This window comes from Semicossyphus pulcher, unplaced genomic scaffold (genome assembly GCF_022749685.1).
Source record: "Semicossyphus pulcher isolate SPU_LCO1_2020_fin unplaced genomic scaffold, fSemPul1.0.p SCAF_4, whole genome shotgun sequence".
In the NCBI taxonomy this organism is placed as follows: domain Eukaryota; kingdom Metazoa; phylum Chordata; class Actinopteri; order Labriformes; family Labridae; genus Semicossyphus; species Semicossyphus pulcher.
This window is the reverse complement of record NW_027211715.1, coordinates 2,696,870-2,712,188: the sequence shown is the minus strand read 5'-3', so window position 1 is coordinate 2,712,188 and position 15,319 is coordinate 2,696,870. Positions and strand designations below refer to the sequence as shown.

At 42.3% G+C, this 15,319-nt stretch overlaps 1 protein-coding gene across 1 annotated transcript in view; it reads right to left on the bottom strand.

Annotated features, from left to right (window-relative positions):
* Positions 1 to 15,319, bottom strand: part of palld (palladin, cytoskeletal associated protein) — a 66,603-nt gene that overhangs the window by 30,220 nt on the left and 21,064 nt on the right. Inside the window, exons 3-9 of the mRNA XM_069679818.1 lie at positions 6,161 to 6,336; positions 5,829 to 5,895; positions 4,951 to 5,068; positions 4,760 to 4,825; positions 1,021 to 1,162; positions 868 to 891; positions 47 to 166 (exon numbers count right to left, since the gene is read on the bottom strand). Coding sequence (XP_069535919.1) covers positions 47 to 166; positions 868 to 891; positions 1,021 to 1,162; positions 4,760 to 4,825; positions 4,951 to 5,068; positions 5,829 to 5,895; positions 6,161 to 6,336 — 713 coding nt within the window. The remainder of the gene's footprint in view (positions 1 to 46; positions 167 to 867; positions 892 to 1,020; positions 1,163 to 4,759; positions 4,826 to 4,950; positions 5,069 to 5,828; positions 5,896 to 6,160; positions 6,337 to 15,319) is intronic.

The following is a 15,319-nucleotide window of genomic DNA, read 5'->3' as shown; positions in this document are numbered from 1 at the left end:
TGATGACTGCTATCAACCATCTTGTTCCTGTCTGTGTTGGACGCACCTGCAGTGACGGTGAGTTGGGCTGTGCTGTTCAAGGAGCCATACGGGTTGGAGGCGGTGCAGCAGAACAGACCTCCATCCTCTGGAAAGGCCTCGGCTATCACCAGGGTGCAGATCTCCTCTGGAAAAAACGACCACCAGCAAGACACCTTTAATGTGATCCTAAAAGCTCAATTTATATGTGCAGAATTAGAGACTTCACTTTGATGAACTGTAATCTGCACAGGTGTGGAGTGAAGTGACACGTTGACACTCGATTTGTTATGTAATGACATGTAATGAGACTTTAGACGGATATTTGGCGGACATGTTATGTCATGACAGACATGTCATCTAGACTGGTGAATCACTTTTCAGAATCAGACACACAGAGAGCAGCAGGGAAAGACAAACAAGCGCAGACGTAAGTACTCATGAGGAACAGACAAACACACAGAGCGCAGATGTTCAGGGACGTCTGAGTGACTCACAGCCTGAAAGTAACACCTGAAATGACCCCTGAGTCACAAAGGTGGGAAACTGTCCGACATAAATGATCACGCATGTCATAGTTTATCAGTGATTACTTTGCATGTGTGTTGGAGTTACCAGGTTATTGGGTTTCTCAGACTTTCCAAGGGACTCCCTCTGACTAGTCGATTTATCATAAGCGAGTGAAAGGCTGCAGCCGATAATGAAAACATCAAACTGGGTTTGAGCCTCCAGACAGAGCGAATAATCATTACTAATTTGGTGTACTGACTGCGGTTAGGAACATTAAAGCAGTTTCGTAATAGCAAAGTATGCATGTGGATACACCTGGTGTGAAGTGAGGTGACATACCTGGCTCAGCTGCAGATCGAGGCTCTGATTCAAAACAAATTATTGGCAGAAAGGAAGAAAGAAAAGACATAGTTTGGTTATAAGCATTTATCATTTATCAGTTTTGGCGAATAATCACTATGGGCTTCATGACCAGTAAGAGGAATGTCTCACTTTTCTGGAGGATCCTAAAATCAGGGGAGTCCAGGATCTCCTCTCCCTGTCGGTACCATCTGACCTGAAGAGGAGGACTTCCTCGGACCCTGCACTCAAGAACCACCACCTGACCCTCGGACGCCTGGGCATCCTGCAGCAGCTGCACAGAGGAGAAATAAAGCAGGAAACATGTAATGAGGAAAAGGAGTGAGTAAGTCAATAATGATGAGGAAATGAGAAGATGCAGAAACGGGTAATGAAAAGGGAAAACTTCAAAGTAACAGCATGAGATAAAAGACAGATCACTGAAGATGACGCACTGTCATGAAACACCTTTTTAAAGAACAGAGAGGCCAGAGTTCACTACAGAACAGTCAGCTGCTGAACGACGGGCTAAACTGAGCCAAACAAAACAAGACATTTGTTTTGGGGCCGCAGGTTTAGCTCAGAGGCTATCGTGCTTCCCAGAGGCTACAGTCCTCAATGCAGCGGCCCGGGGTTCACCTCCCATCCTCGGCCCTTTGCCGCATGTCATCCCCACTCTCCTGTTTCCAACACTATCTCTCTTCTTTTTTTTTTTTTTTAGGTACAAGTCACAGAGTCCTGCTGGAACCAAGCTCCAGGATCTGTTAGTTAAGTTCTTTGTTATGAGATAGATAAAAAATATTTAATGGAGTCTTATTTTTGTACTCTGGAAACCTTCCTCCCAATGAGCTGTCCAATCAAGAATGCTTTTTCAGACAACTTCTCACAGTCTCTCTTCACAGGAATAACAAAATCACTTTTTAACACAACTATACAGTTTACCATTATTTGTTCAAAAGCAAAGGTGCTTTCCTCCAAGAACTTAATATCCACTGATTTGTTTTTAAAGATCTATGTAGTCCATTGGGCATCGCAATATGCAAAAATCATAAAGCTTAACATTAACTCTTAACATTTGTTTCAACTTTTAATGAAAAGCATTAGTTTTGGTGCAAAACGCTGTCAGGAAACGCTGATACCTCAGATTTACTTCATAAAAAATAATAATTAAATGTAAGTACAAGATATATTCAAATATACACACACACAAATATATATATATTTATATAAACAACCAAGATGGCTGCCACTGATGTAGAATGTTCAGAATCAGCTATCACATCATTATAAAACTGACTGGATGGCAGTTAGAACGATCAAATAATGCCAAATGTCTGTGTATTATGTTGATTTAAAATAAATATGTATTGGATGCTGTAACTAGCTACCTAGCCTATTAGCTTACTTCTTCATCGTGCACAGAAAGAACAGGTTCCAGACTACATTGCATTTGCAGATTTGTCTGGTGATGGACATCCTCTGACAGAGGATCTCTCCTCGTCAGGGTTTTTACAGTTTACTGTTTTATTCTGTGAAAATGATATTTTGAAACAACACAGATGAAATAATTTGTTTGCTTCAGGAACCTGATACCCACAAACATTTAATTGGATCGATCCGGTCCATTAGGCATAATCCCAGAATCTGTTAGCTGTGTGCATTTGTTTCAACTTAACTTAACAAGCAACTGTTGTCCAAAAAACTGTCACAAAACACTAAACCGCAAGGTTTGTGTTTACGCAAGCACTTAGCTTTTAGTATAAGGAACAAAATATTGGCCACTCTTTCAAGGTAACTAACATCAGACTTTGCCGTCTGCTGATTATCACTTATACAATCTTATCTCCTAAACATAGACAAATTTACCTTCATTAATTAACACAAAAAGTGCTTTCGTGCAATAAAAAGGTGATGAAATGAGCCAACCCCTATAGATGCCTTTAATACAAGACGTCCTCTTTATACATGCTAATTAAACTCTATTCCATTCAGTCATGAGAGAGCTTATAGCCTTGCAGAACTAAAAAACATATCAACATAGGGGCTGTTGGAGAAGCTGCTGTCAACACTGTGTTTTATCTTCTGCTAGTTAGCAGGGCGAGTGTTAAGTAGGCTGGTATCCATCAACAAGAGGCTCTCAGTGTCAGTGTAAATAAACGTGTCTCTTTCTCTCTGTGACAGTGTGTCTTTGGCATCGGTATATTTTAGGAACATCAGGGGTAGAATGCACATCAAGGGTCTGAAAGCGCATGTGTGTATGTGTAAGGGTGACATCACTGGAGGCGACCGTCTTCTCACTGAGATGATTAAAGCCCACAACAGTTTTTAAAGGAGGCGGGTGTAGGTGAAGAAAAACAAATGTCTTTCTGTAATGAAGTGGAAAATGATTTAGGGCCTGACTGGCTCAATGAGAGTGAAAGAGACCTGACCCTTGTGGGTTTGGCAGGGCCGTTTGAAGCTCTGCCTCAGCCCGTCTCAGTCTCGCCATCACAAGACCCACAGCCTGAGGGAGAGGGAGTCGGGGGCTGTTAGGGGAGTGTTGAGGAGTCTGAGCTGGAAAAGGGTGTTCTTGAGCTGGAGGAGGAGCTCTCATCAAAGTGTATGTTTTATCTGACCCCCACTGCTGAAAGCCACAGCAATGCAAACTGTTATTATGGGAAGGCAGGGAGTACATGTGTATCTGGTTCTGCATATGTGCGTGTATGTGTTGCATGCATGATGTAAGTATGTATCTGGGCTGGGTTCCAATCAAGGGATATCTTAGCGCTACAACATAAAACATATTTTGGACGATGGTATGGTACAAACTTTATGGCAACAGCTTTTGGAGTGGCCCTTTTGCTCCATGCCAATACCTCAAATGCACAGAGCCCTGACCTCAATACCATCTAAAGCCCTTTTTACATTGCAGTTCCACCACAGCGTCGTAACAAAGCTCCGCCATTATGCCGCCTTTGCCATTTTATATTGAACCAAGCAACGTCGACGTAAAGCCCCAGTGTGTCTTAACATAGTGTTCCAAGCTTCACATTCACACACAAAACGCTGTTCCGCCCAGCTTAATCTGCTGTTTATGCTGTTTCACCTCTCTTACACCTCTGATGCTGGCTCAGAGGCGGAACAACTTCGCCCCACCATTCTGCCTCTGTGTATTTTACATTAAAGACGAGGCGTAATAATCCCGCCTTGAACTGGCAGTGTAAAAGGGGCTTGAGATTTTCCAGAATAATGGATTCAAAACTGCAACAAATACAAACTTAGCTTAGTTATATTATATATATTATTTTATTATAATGTCATTTAATTTAATTTAAGTTGTGATTTATGCATTACTAAAAAGAAATCAAATGCACCACGGAGATACGTTACAGTGTAAGTAACTTTTAAATAGTTACAAATACACCTAGAACTTAAATCCTAAAATGTCATTAAACTGTTCTCACTGCTGGTAAAACAGCAGTATTTTGCCACACAGCATTACTTCATATTACAAACATACTTTGATGTGCTTCAGTGCCAACTGACTGATGCCAGTTAACTCTCTTGTTTTTGTGTTCCAGTTCAGTTTCTAATTCTTCCTAAATTCTCTCACTCATTGAGCGTACATGCAGGGACATGAAAACGCACCTGATGGTATCCTTTTCAGGTAAACCAGCCTCTGCTGTCACCAGTACTTGTCTACTTTTTAATATTTTTCTGAACCCTCAACCTCAAAGTTTAAACTGCATCTAAATGTTTATCACTAAATACCTATACTTGACCTTAGTGATACTTTTGGAGCTAATTAGGAGCTCATCTCTGCAGCCGGGTAACAAAATCTTTTCCCAGACGAGTGGATTATGTTAGAGCAACAAGGTAGCGTATGTAAAGTATGGTGTGCATGCACACTAACCTTGGTGAATATAGGAGGACCTGACACCTCAGCGCCATAGAGTGACAGTGACACAGGGCTCTGCATCTGGAAGACAATGAAGACTTACTGAGTGCATACAGAAAGGCATCTTATTCTGTAACTGAAGAACAGTTTTGACTACGTGCATGAGCTTCTGTTGATCTACTGTCATGTAAGCTGTTGGTGCTTACTCTCTGTGGGGGCTGAGACAGGGACTGGACCAGGGTGGAGCGGTGAGGAAGGACGTCTTGGGTTTTGGGTGACGACGAGCGTATCGTCAGAGACATCGAAGTCGTCTTCTTCTGAACTCTAACGTGAATAACGAACAAATCACATATAAAAACGCCATTTCTAGATTATGTAGGCTTTTAGTTAAAATATGATGGTTGAATCAAAGAAAAAGGTCAACACAGCAATTAAGATGATATCTGTGATCTTGGCTTTAGTGTGTAAACAGAAAGCGAATCAGGAAGTAGACCAGATGGAGGCAGATTTAAACAACAGATAATGATCAAAAACATCCAGAGAAGCACTCGGAGTTACAGTTAAAAGGATTGCATGATCCTCTTTGATGCTACAGAAGAACAGAAGACATTTTGATTATGCATCTGACTCTAATCTTCATGAAAATAAACATATATATGTTCCAGTTTTTGGCAGACAGCTAACTGCTAAACTGAAACTAAAAGCTAAACAAATCCTGCCCACTTTGGTCCATGGCTATCTATCTTACTTATTATAAGTTAACAGCCTGTCATATGAAGAAGGATAAATTGTTCAAGAGAAGAGAAAGAAAAAAGTGAAAGCAGGAAATGGGTAAAAAGTTTCACATGAGGATATAAGTATAGGGGACAATCCTGACGGGTGATTTTTCACCATATTAACCCTCTGCTCCTCTCGTTATCTGGAGCGAGGCCTGTGCACTGGCTCGGGGTTATGACTCCTTAAGGGCCTTTTAAGGGTCTGGTTAAAGGAAGCAGGGCTGATTAGCTGCTGCAGGGCTCAGTTGACCTGTTCAGGGGGTTCAAGGTTCATTGGGTCACAAGAGGTCATGCTGAAACACACGTACTGAGGCATGTTTCCTGATCTGGACTTTGACCCAGCTCCTTCCCCTTCTGAGTCGGATGACGAAGCTCCTGCAATTGAAAAACAAAAGCAGTGATGGACACAGGCTACTGCTCTAAAAGGAAAAAATGCTGATAAAAACTGATCAACAAAAGAATCCACTGGTTGTAAATGAACAAATTCTAATCTAAATTATAACTTTATTTCTCAAAAATCCTGTACAAACAAGCTTCTTTTCCTTCTTGGACGTACAATCTTGTCCACTCACAAAGAAGAATAGCTGCCAAGTTGTGCCATAACGACATAAGTACATTATCATTGTCAGTCTCGTTTTACCTTCGATGTAAACCTCAGCAGAGGTATTGTCTGCTCCGAGACTGTTGGAAGCCACGCAGGTGTATCGTCCTGTGTCGTCCTCGAAGGCTTCGGTAATCACCAGCGTGTGCAGGTCACCATCCCTCCAGATCTGAATGTCAGGTGAGGTGTGCAGCTCGCGGCCTTCACAGAACCACCTGGTTAAAAACAGTTGAACAACAACTTAACTAAAAATAAAGTACAAACAGCTTTTACACTACACTTCTTAATGTCCTGCTGCCTGATCGACGTATGGTTAGTTTGGAGCTTTCTGATTGCAATTATTACTTTTTGCAGAACACAGCCGAGACAGTGCTGCAAATTAAGTATGACTTATGTCTGTTGAGTTTCGCCTACCAGAAACAACGCTCAACAACTTCATAATTGAGATCTGAGGTCCCAGATTCTCACAGAGAAAGGGTTCTTTCATTTGAGTCATATAATTGCACCCTCTTCTTCTTAGCTTAATATTTATGCCACTGCTTGCCAAAAGACATGAACATTCTGTGAAACCTGACATTATGGACCACATGCAACAAGAATCATTACTGAAATACATGTCAATAAAATCTTATTAGACAAGCAAGGGCCAGAACTCTTAAATATACCTTTGCCAAATATGATGGAGGCCTGCCAACCTCACTTACATCAATAACTACTCATTCACACATTCACACACCCTCGGGCCATGTCTGGGTTTCCATATCTACCAAACATCAGCCACCCCGAGGCACTGACGAGACGCCGTGTTACGGGAAGCAGATACACCCTTTCCCTCCTTCCAATCAGAGGTGTGTGTGTGTGTGTGTGTGTGTGTCTGTGCAGGCGCCTGGGCCATGTACCTCCTCCCTGAGGTCTGCTAACACCAGCTTTGTTCCCCGATCAGACTGAGACCCAGGAGGGATGAGAGAGTCTACAGCGCGACCAGCTTCTTCTGTCTCATCTCTCTTCACAGGGTTATGATTAAAGGAGAATCCCCTCTAGCACTGTTTTACCACATCAAATAGAGGATCAAAGGACAAGGGTCACATCACCCATCTCCTGCAAACACAAGTGCTGGCCCCAAGTGTCTTGATTTATGGGACTCTGTTGCTCTTAGCACTGCTAATGTCTATTTTAAGTGCATTATGACACATCTAATCAAGATAACCAGCCCTCCCCTTACTCAAAATATAATATATTGATCTAAAGGTTCCACTCTCGCATCAGTCTGGCATGTTCAGGGTTCTGCGGTCAAGTTAGCTTTAATACATGTGGCTTCAAAATAGTCATTTATGCTTTAATAAATATGCATCACTTCAAAATAAGGCTTGCCGACAAACGCAACATTTTATGACTTTTCGATGTGCAACATTCATCAATAGGTTTAGGGAAAAGATCATGTATGGTAGCTAAAGGTAGGCCTAACGAATGCATGTTACTTAATTAAAGCATTATACTATATGATGCAAAAAATATATGTACGTAACTTTGCACATGGGAATTGTACACTAATCTCCTGGATAAAAGTCCCAACTTTTACTCTGCGCTCCTTACACTACATCACCTGACGCCAAAACCACATCAAAACAATAAGTCAGAGGACAGTGTGGAGAAATGATGCTAAAGGATTTCTACAGCATTTTATTTTGACGCCTTGGGCGAATGACAAAGTTGCTGAGTCTGACAACTTGAGAGTGACAACCTGCTGACATTATTCAGCCTATCAGCATTCTTTTAAAAGAGAGGGAATACACTGTAGTCTTGTTCACCTCCCGACCTCTACGTTGACAGGGGGAGGAGGAGGAATTCCCAAAATGCCGGAAGAACAGCTGCTCTGTTGGCCCAGAGCGCTGACCTGAGGACATCTAGCTATCTTGGAGAGCTGTATTAAAATTCCCAACATCCTGCTGCACGGACATTACAGGATTTTAAACACCCTGTTGTGTCAGTCAAACAGCATGCTGACTCCTGTTCCAGAAAGCAATCCATCAGCCTAAATATGCAGACAACACTTCATACTGGAGGATTCACACCTCACAGAGTGGGAGCAGACACTGAGACAGGGAAAGTGGATATATGAATGGCAGGGACATGAACAGGAGGTGAATGAGCATGAGTCAGACCGGGTCAGACAGGGAAAATTATACGCTCTGTCATAGCTCAGACGGGTAACACTGAGCGATTCATCAGGACCAGTGACAGGTGGAGCCTTGTCACTCCTTCACTGTTTAACCCAAAACTACGGCGGCCCTGAGAGCTCAAGATTCTGCAGCTTAAAAAAACGCAGTCAAATACACAAAACACAAGAAAATCAGTCAATGGTGGTTTTGAAGTGTTGATTTGCTGAATTTGGTTGTGTTGTCAGTGTTAGCTGGTGTTGTGGTATCTAGCTGTGTTATGCTGCTCTAAGGGCACCTTAACAAACCAATTGTACACCAGGCTCCTCAGAGTACTTCCTCCGTCTTATCGCTCGATGATGTGAAACAACGGAAACATCTCTAGCTCTGTTATGCAGCCAGACGCCGGCCGGTGTGTCAAACGATAGGAAACACATTGTGACATGAGGCTAATGTGGAGTTGTTCATGGCACGAGCAGGGAGACCTTATCCACTGCTGTGTCAGCCCTCCAGGCAACAGAGACAGAGTCATCCGCCACGCTTCAGAAACCCCAGCAGCTATCTGTGCATCAAACACTTGATCCAGACAGAGAAAGGAAGGGACAACACAGACATCCTGTGTAACATGACTTTGTTATATGAAACAGGCCAAACTCTTTGATACAAAACTGACAGCAGCTGGCTATGGCGTATGAAAAGCTGATTGTTTGAGCAAAGCAATATGTCTGTGTGGTTTTGAAATCCATTTTTCCAGATGATAGTCAACTCCTCTGGGTGACTGCCATGTCTGCTGGGGATTAGCTCGGGAAACTCAGGTTTCTTTTGTTGCTTAAACCTCACAACTTTCTTTTAAGTAACTCTGCATAAATCAAAAAGGTTCACAACGGATCTTGCAGCCATATGCTCTAAGCATAACGGGGACGGCACAATACAAACCCCAGGCAATATAGGAAAGTAATTTGGACTTTTGTTGTGCAGCATTACATCAAACACATAAGGAACAGGGCTTTCTTTAACCCATGACATCATCACACTAATGTTAAAGCTGTTGGAGGTACTGTAAGAGTGTGTAACTAGTGAATAGAGGCCAGCAAGCACACAGCAGGGGGATATGTTTGGTAGAGAAGAAAATAGGGCATTTCCACTCAGTCACGTGAAGTAAAATGCTTAATTAGAGTTGTAATTCGGGCAATCATCATCATCAGTGGCTGAGTTCTGAGTTAAAGTCTTTAGTAGTTTTCCGTTCTGGTTGGCTAAGAGGTCTACGAGGCTCCTCAAGCTGTAAGTAGAACAATGACCATCGTCTCTGTCGGAGTAAAGGAATGGAAATGTGCTTGACGAAATACAGAGACTCATCCGCTTGTTCCCCCCTTGGGGTTTGACTGAGCTTAAACCAGGAAACACAAACCATTCCCAACAAGCAAGCACACCAATAAAAGCCGGGATTAATCAACCTTAATGATCCACCATTATGCATAATTACTGAGTAAACTCATTTAGAGACAGACGGTAATGTTTATCTAATCCCCTATTTCTCTGGAATGTGCTGAACATGTTGCTGTAGGCCTGAACAGCAGGAGTGTTTTCTCCGATGGGGGGCGGAAACTTTGTACAGTTGGCAAAGAGAAACTTCAACCACTCCTCCAGTTAGACATTCATATGAGAGTTCATATTTATTGTTATGTCCTGAAAATTTTAACCAGCGATACTGTTTGAAAATTATCTTTTGACAAATGCATAAATAATTTTATACTCAATGTAAAACAACAATAAGCTGTTAGTACAGACTTGACAGACATATGGCCAGTAGATGCTGCTAGTCATACTGCAACCTTTCACAGGTGCTGTGATGACCTGATGTCACGACATGATCTTTGTCAAAGTTAATGAACTTCATCTTAGTGTTGCTTTTTCCCCGAGCATCCCTGACTGCTGTACAAAAACACAACTTTATAACTTTAAAAAGATGGCGGCTGTGGCTCAGTGGTAGAATCGGTCTACTCTCAATTGGAAGGTTGGTTGTTTGATCCCTGACTGCTACAGTCACATGTCGAAGTGTCCTTGGGCAGACACTGAACCCCAAACTGCTCCTGTAGCCATCGGTGTATGAATGTCCATAGATCCTCGTTGGTGATTGGCACTTAAGCCTTTGCCATCAATGTGTGAATGTGAGTGTGAAAGGGTGAATGTGACATGTTGTGTAAAAGTGCTTTGAGCAGTTGGAAGACTTGAAAAGTGCTATATTAGTACAGTCCATTTACCATTATTGATTTAGGTAAAAATTAAGACGATTTTAAGGGTAACATACTTTCTGGTTTTCCCTCAGTTGCCCTCCGGTTGCTCGGCCTGAAGTTTCCTGATGAAGACTTGTTGCCATAGCACCAATGCCAGGCGTGCAGACACTACCACACGCAATAGCTTCCCAGTGAACACAGCCAGACTGGGACCAATGGAGGCCAGTTTGATCACAGGGAATACTGAGATTAGTTACAGCTGCTCCGACCAGAAGTCTTACTCAGTAGACAGTGAGGATGGCAGGTTTATTGCTGGGTCAGCCGTTGCAGGGCCCAACACGTCAAGAAATCCACCATTGTACTGTAAAAGTCCTCCTCCTCAACTTATGTTAGACTGCATGCTAGAATGGCAATATGGTCGCTATTGTAATGGATTACATCCAACTATTGGCCAAATCCATTTTTCTGAACCTTAACTGAAAAGCACTTTAACCATCAGCAGTCTTATTTTGAAAGGGAAGCAGGGTGTGTTAGAATAGCAGTGACACAGTACTTTGAGAAAACTGAGTAAAGGCACAGATTTCTTGGCAGCACGTTGCTTTGCCACCCATTTCCTCTTAACACAATACCATTATAAAACACAGCTATGCAGAGCATGCATACTAAATAGCTTAATATCAATAGGCTTGTGAGTAACGCCTCACCTCCTCATTCATCTCCCACCCTCAGGCTCCCAGCCAAGATGGTGACTAAACTTCCCAACCTCACAATCAACCAGCCTGTCACCAGCTCTCTGAATAAGATAGCATGCGAGAAAGCAATTTACACAACTCATTTAAGACAATAGATGCCAGATGATGCCTGCAATATCATCAGAAGAATGGTCTCAGTTTTATGGGGCTCCCAACCTTCACTAACCTATTCAGAAGAAGAAGAAGAGAGGCCGAAGCAGAGCCTGCTGCCCTGGCCTCCGCAGTGCGTCTCCTCGTCTGACCCTGTTGTTATTTGCTGCTGTTGATGGAAAATTTCATGAAGCCAAGCTCAGTTTCACCACAAACCCAAAAACGAGTGGAGGCCAGGGCGAAGAGAAAAAGGAAGGAGGAGGGTTCAATCACAAAAAAAAAAAAGACCTTGAGAGGATGTAGGAGTGACAAGCTGGCAAAAACACACCCACAAGCCAATTAAAGAATCAGAGTGGACTTAAACAAATAGGTAGACAAGATGTAAACTTCCTGACCCACGTTCGTCTTTGTTTTATCTCCCAAGTTTGCTCATAGTGTTCAGTTTCGAGGCTGCTGACCACAGAAGTCAACCAAAGTGTAACTGGACAAGAAGAGCGGCACCAAGGCTGTCTTTATCCCTAATTACAAACTACAATAGAGGTCAACTGAAACTGCCCAGAGTCTATAGCAAGCAGCAATGTTGGTTTTATTATCCGCGACAGAGAATTCTCCTAATTCATCCAAACACAAGATGGAAAGCATATTGGGTTTCCTCTTTCCCACGCAAGCTGACTGAAACCGACAATGAATGCAGCTCTACGAGGCTCAGTGAAAGGTTTTCAGACACAAACTCACTAAAGCTGCCAAATGTTTATTCCTACCACAGCCCTCCTTAGTGCAGTCATTTTCCATAATACAACATAATGCAAAATGTTACCTCTCCAGGTATGCAGTGGTCTCAGTATTCTGAATCCCATCATAACAAGGGGAAATATTTAACATGTAAATGTAGAGCTAATGTCTGTTTGGGTGTAAGACAAAGAGGAAATGTTAAAGCTCCACTTGAAGAAGTATTTAATAAATGTTTCAGTAAAGCTAACATGGCTATATTAATGGTAATGTTCACCTAATGGTCTATTTGTCTTGTTTGATTTTTGTGGAGAGCAACGATGTGACCCAAACAGCACACAGATTCCATTCACCAACAACCAGAGTACGACTCTCAAAACGAGACTTTAGAGTAAACAAACATGGCCGACGACAGGCAGGAAGAATTGGCGATGATGGGCCCAAAATCAGTGTGTACCCCGCTTTAAAATCACACATGCAAATTAGTTTAGCAAAGCCAAACTAGTTTCTCTCAGGAGTTGCAAGAACTTTGTTCCTCGACTAATTATCTAGTCTCATCCTTCAGAATTTTGTCCATTGTTGTCCATTACTTTGGTATATGGCTAAATACCTGCATTCAGCATGTTGAAGCTCATTGTTTTGGTTTTATGGCCAACTTTCACTGCTCTTATCACTTCCAGTCTATCACCTGGTAGCAGGCAGTAAAATTTAGCAACTAGCTGGTGCATATAGTGCAAAATGCAGCAACACAAAGGGCCAGTTATATGTATGCTTGTGTAGTTGTTCAAGACCAAAATAGAGCTAAAAAGACAGTTAGTAATCAGGTTCAAATTAAGGCTTATGTTGCTCTTAATATGCTGAATGTTTGAATATGCAGAGTTTGCTAACGTATTTATTTCCAAAATCAATTATATGTCAAACACATGTTTTTCTTAATGTTTAGTTTTGCCTCCAAGTGGCCAAATAACTAACTAGTTCTGCTTACTTTCGTATTCCTTAGCAGATTTCGGCGGCAGTAGGTTATCAGACTGTATTTAAAGGTTAATAATTAAGTACTGAGCAATTCAATAACAATGTTCAATATTACAATAATTCTGGTTAAGAACTACTTGTACCAACAAAAAGCTACTGCAGACTGTAGATGTACTAATTCTATAACAGTGCACCAGTTTGTTTAAATGCTGTCCTTCAGCGGACAGGAAATCTTAACATTCCACATTTGAGATTGAGCTAAGTATAAGTGTTCTGCTACGTGCTGATAAACACATGCGAGCACAACTGTCTTGATTAAAGATGATACATGCAGGAATCCAGCTTAATAAAGCAGCAGAGAACATCTGATGATAGAGCTCTGTTAATCATGGAGAGAGGGGCGCAGGAACATGGGTCAGAGGTCACTGGAATATTCCGGACGCCTGGCAGCTGCAGATGACAGTGGTGGCTCTGATCGGAAGCAATGGAGGAGACGTTTCTCAGAGGAATTTTAACCAAGGAGGAGGGGGGCTTCACTGGAAGTCCGCTTAATGTTGACCATCAACAGACAATGTTCACTGATGCATTACAGGAGAGCAGAGCTGAGTGTCGGTGAGCCAAGAAGGCAAATGGTCCAGCCTGAATCATCATGGGCTTATGGGAATATTATGGTCAGTGGGTAGTTATTTGTAGCTACAACAAATACTGTTTATAATTATACTCCCATGTACAGTACTTGCTGTTTGAATCATACAAACTCAACTTTATCTGTCAGTGCAGGAACGAAGTGTTGAGTTGAATGACGTGTCTCTCTCGCTCATGTGTGTGTATGTGTGTGTGTGTGAGAGAGAGAGAAAGAGAGAGACTCAACTAAAATAGTGACAGACATATGCAGCAGCTGAGCTACAAATGCACACACCTCGGCACTCACGGGGATGCCCCCGCATGCTCACACACAACACAAAAACACACACACACGCCCAACCCAGAAAATGTTGTAGTTTTGTCAGGGAGCAGAAAGAAGTCGGCAAAATTCAAATAAGGGAAAAACAAACAAGGTTTTCTTTTTGTTCACAGAGACAAATTTAATAGTTTCATTTATTAATTAATAGAAATAATTCTGAGAATAACCGCGGATGTTTCAGAGAGCAACATCTCATTTTTCCAAAGTAAAAAAATACAAGTTAACAGTGTTCTCCTGAAATCCTCAACTGGGTTCAATGAGATGTCAACCACACGACTGTACACCCATCCACAGCTAATCTCCTCTAAAACCATCACTGTATTTCTAGGATGAATATTTATCACTTAAGCTTGACTGCCACAAGTAAGGCAAGAGATCAAAGCGTGACTTACCTGAGCTGTCCCGCTGCTCCCCGATACTTAAACCAAAGTCAGTACAGATTTCCTTGATGTGAGATTGCACACTGAGCTTCTCCTCCTGACAGCATGACACACACTGAGCCGCTGACACCCTCACACCAGGACTGCCACTCTGAGTCACACAGACAGACGGACGTACACACACAATACTCGGACTGAGCAGCGGGGTTGAGAGGGGAGGGAGCGGCCCCTGAACTGCCAAATTCCACACAAGACAGAAATTACACATTTAAGACTCATTTAAAAGACAGAAAATGTTTCATTGCTTCCCACGCTGAATGCAACCATATAATTCCAGCGGTTGCTTGAATTGTCTCTATGTTATTTAAACCCTACCCATGCTAGTCAACAGCTAGCTTAAAACAGGTTCCTCTAATTAGATGTGAGATACAAACATTTTATCAAGCAGATTCATGGATTTTCTAGCTCTTTCTTTGTAGAATCTGTATCCCAAACAAACCACCAAACTTTGCATCTCCTATACAAGTCCAGGCCACAGTCTGCTGACCATCAAAAGCACCACAGCGAACCCTGAGCTCCAGCCAAACAACCCATGTAAACCTCTAGGGCTGTGATGTGTGACTACAGTAAGGAGGATGAAATCATGAAGAATAAACATGACAGTGCTATGGTGTGTGCTACAGTGTGACACAAAAAGAGAGGGCACTAAATAAACCGGCACTCGCTTAATAAATCCCACATGCCAGAACTGAGCAGGCCACTTAAAAGCCCAGCTAGGCCTGAACAGAAATAGCTCGGTTAAGTCAGGATCTAAATAGACCACTTTGAGTTGGCAGCACCTGGCAAGTACAAGACAAATGGCTGTGGCTACTGGGACTGGTTACGCTCAACTAGAGACCATAGTATAATCACACGCCAAAT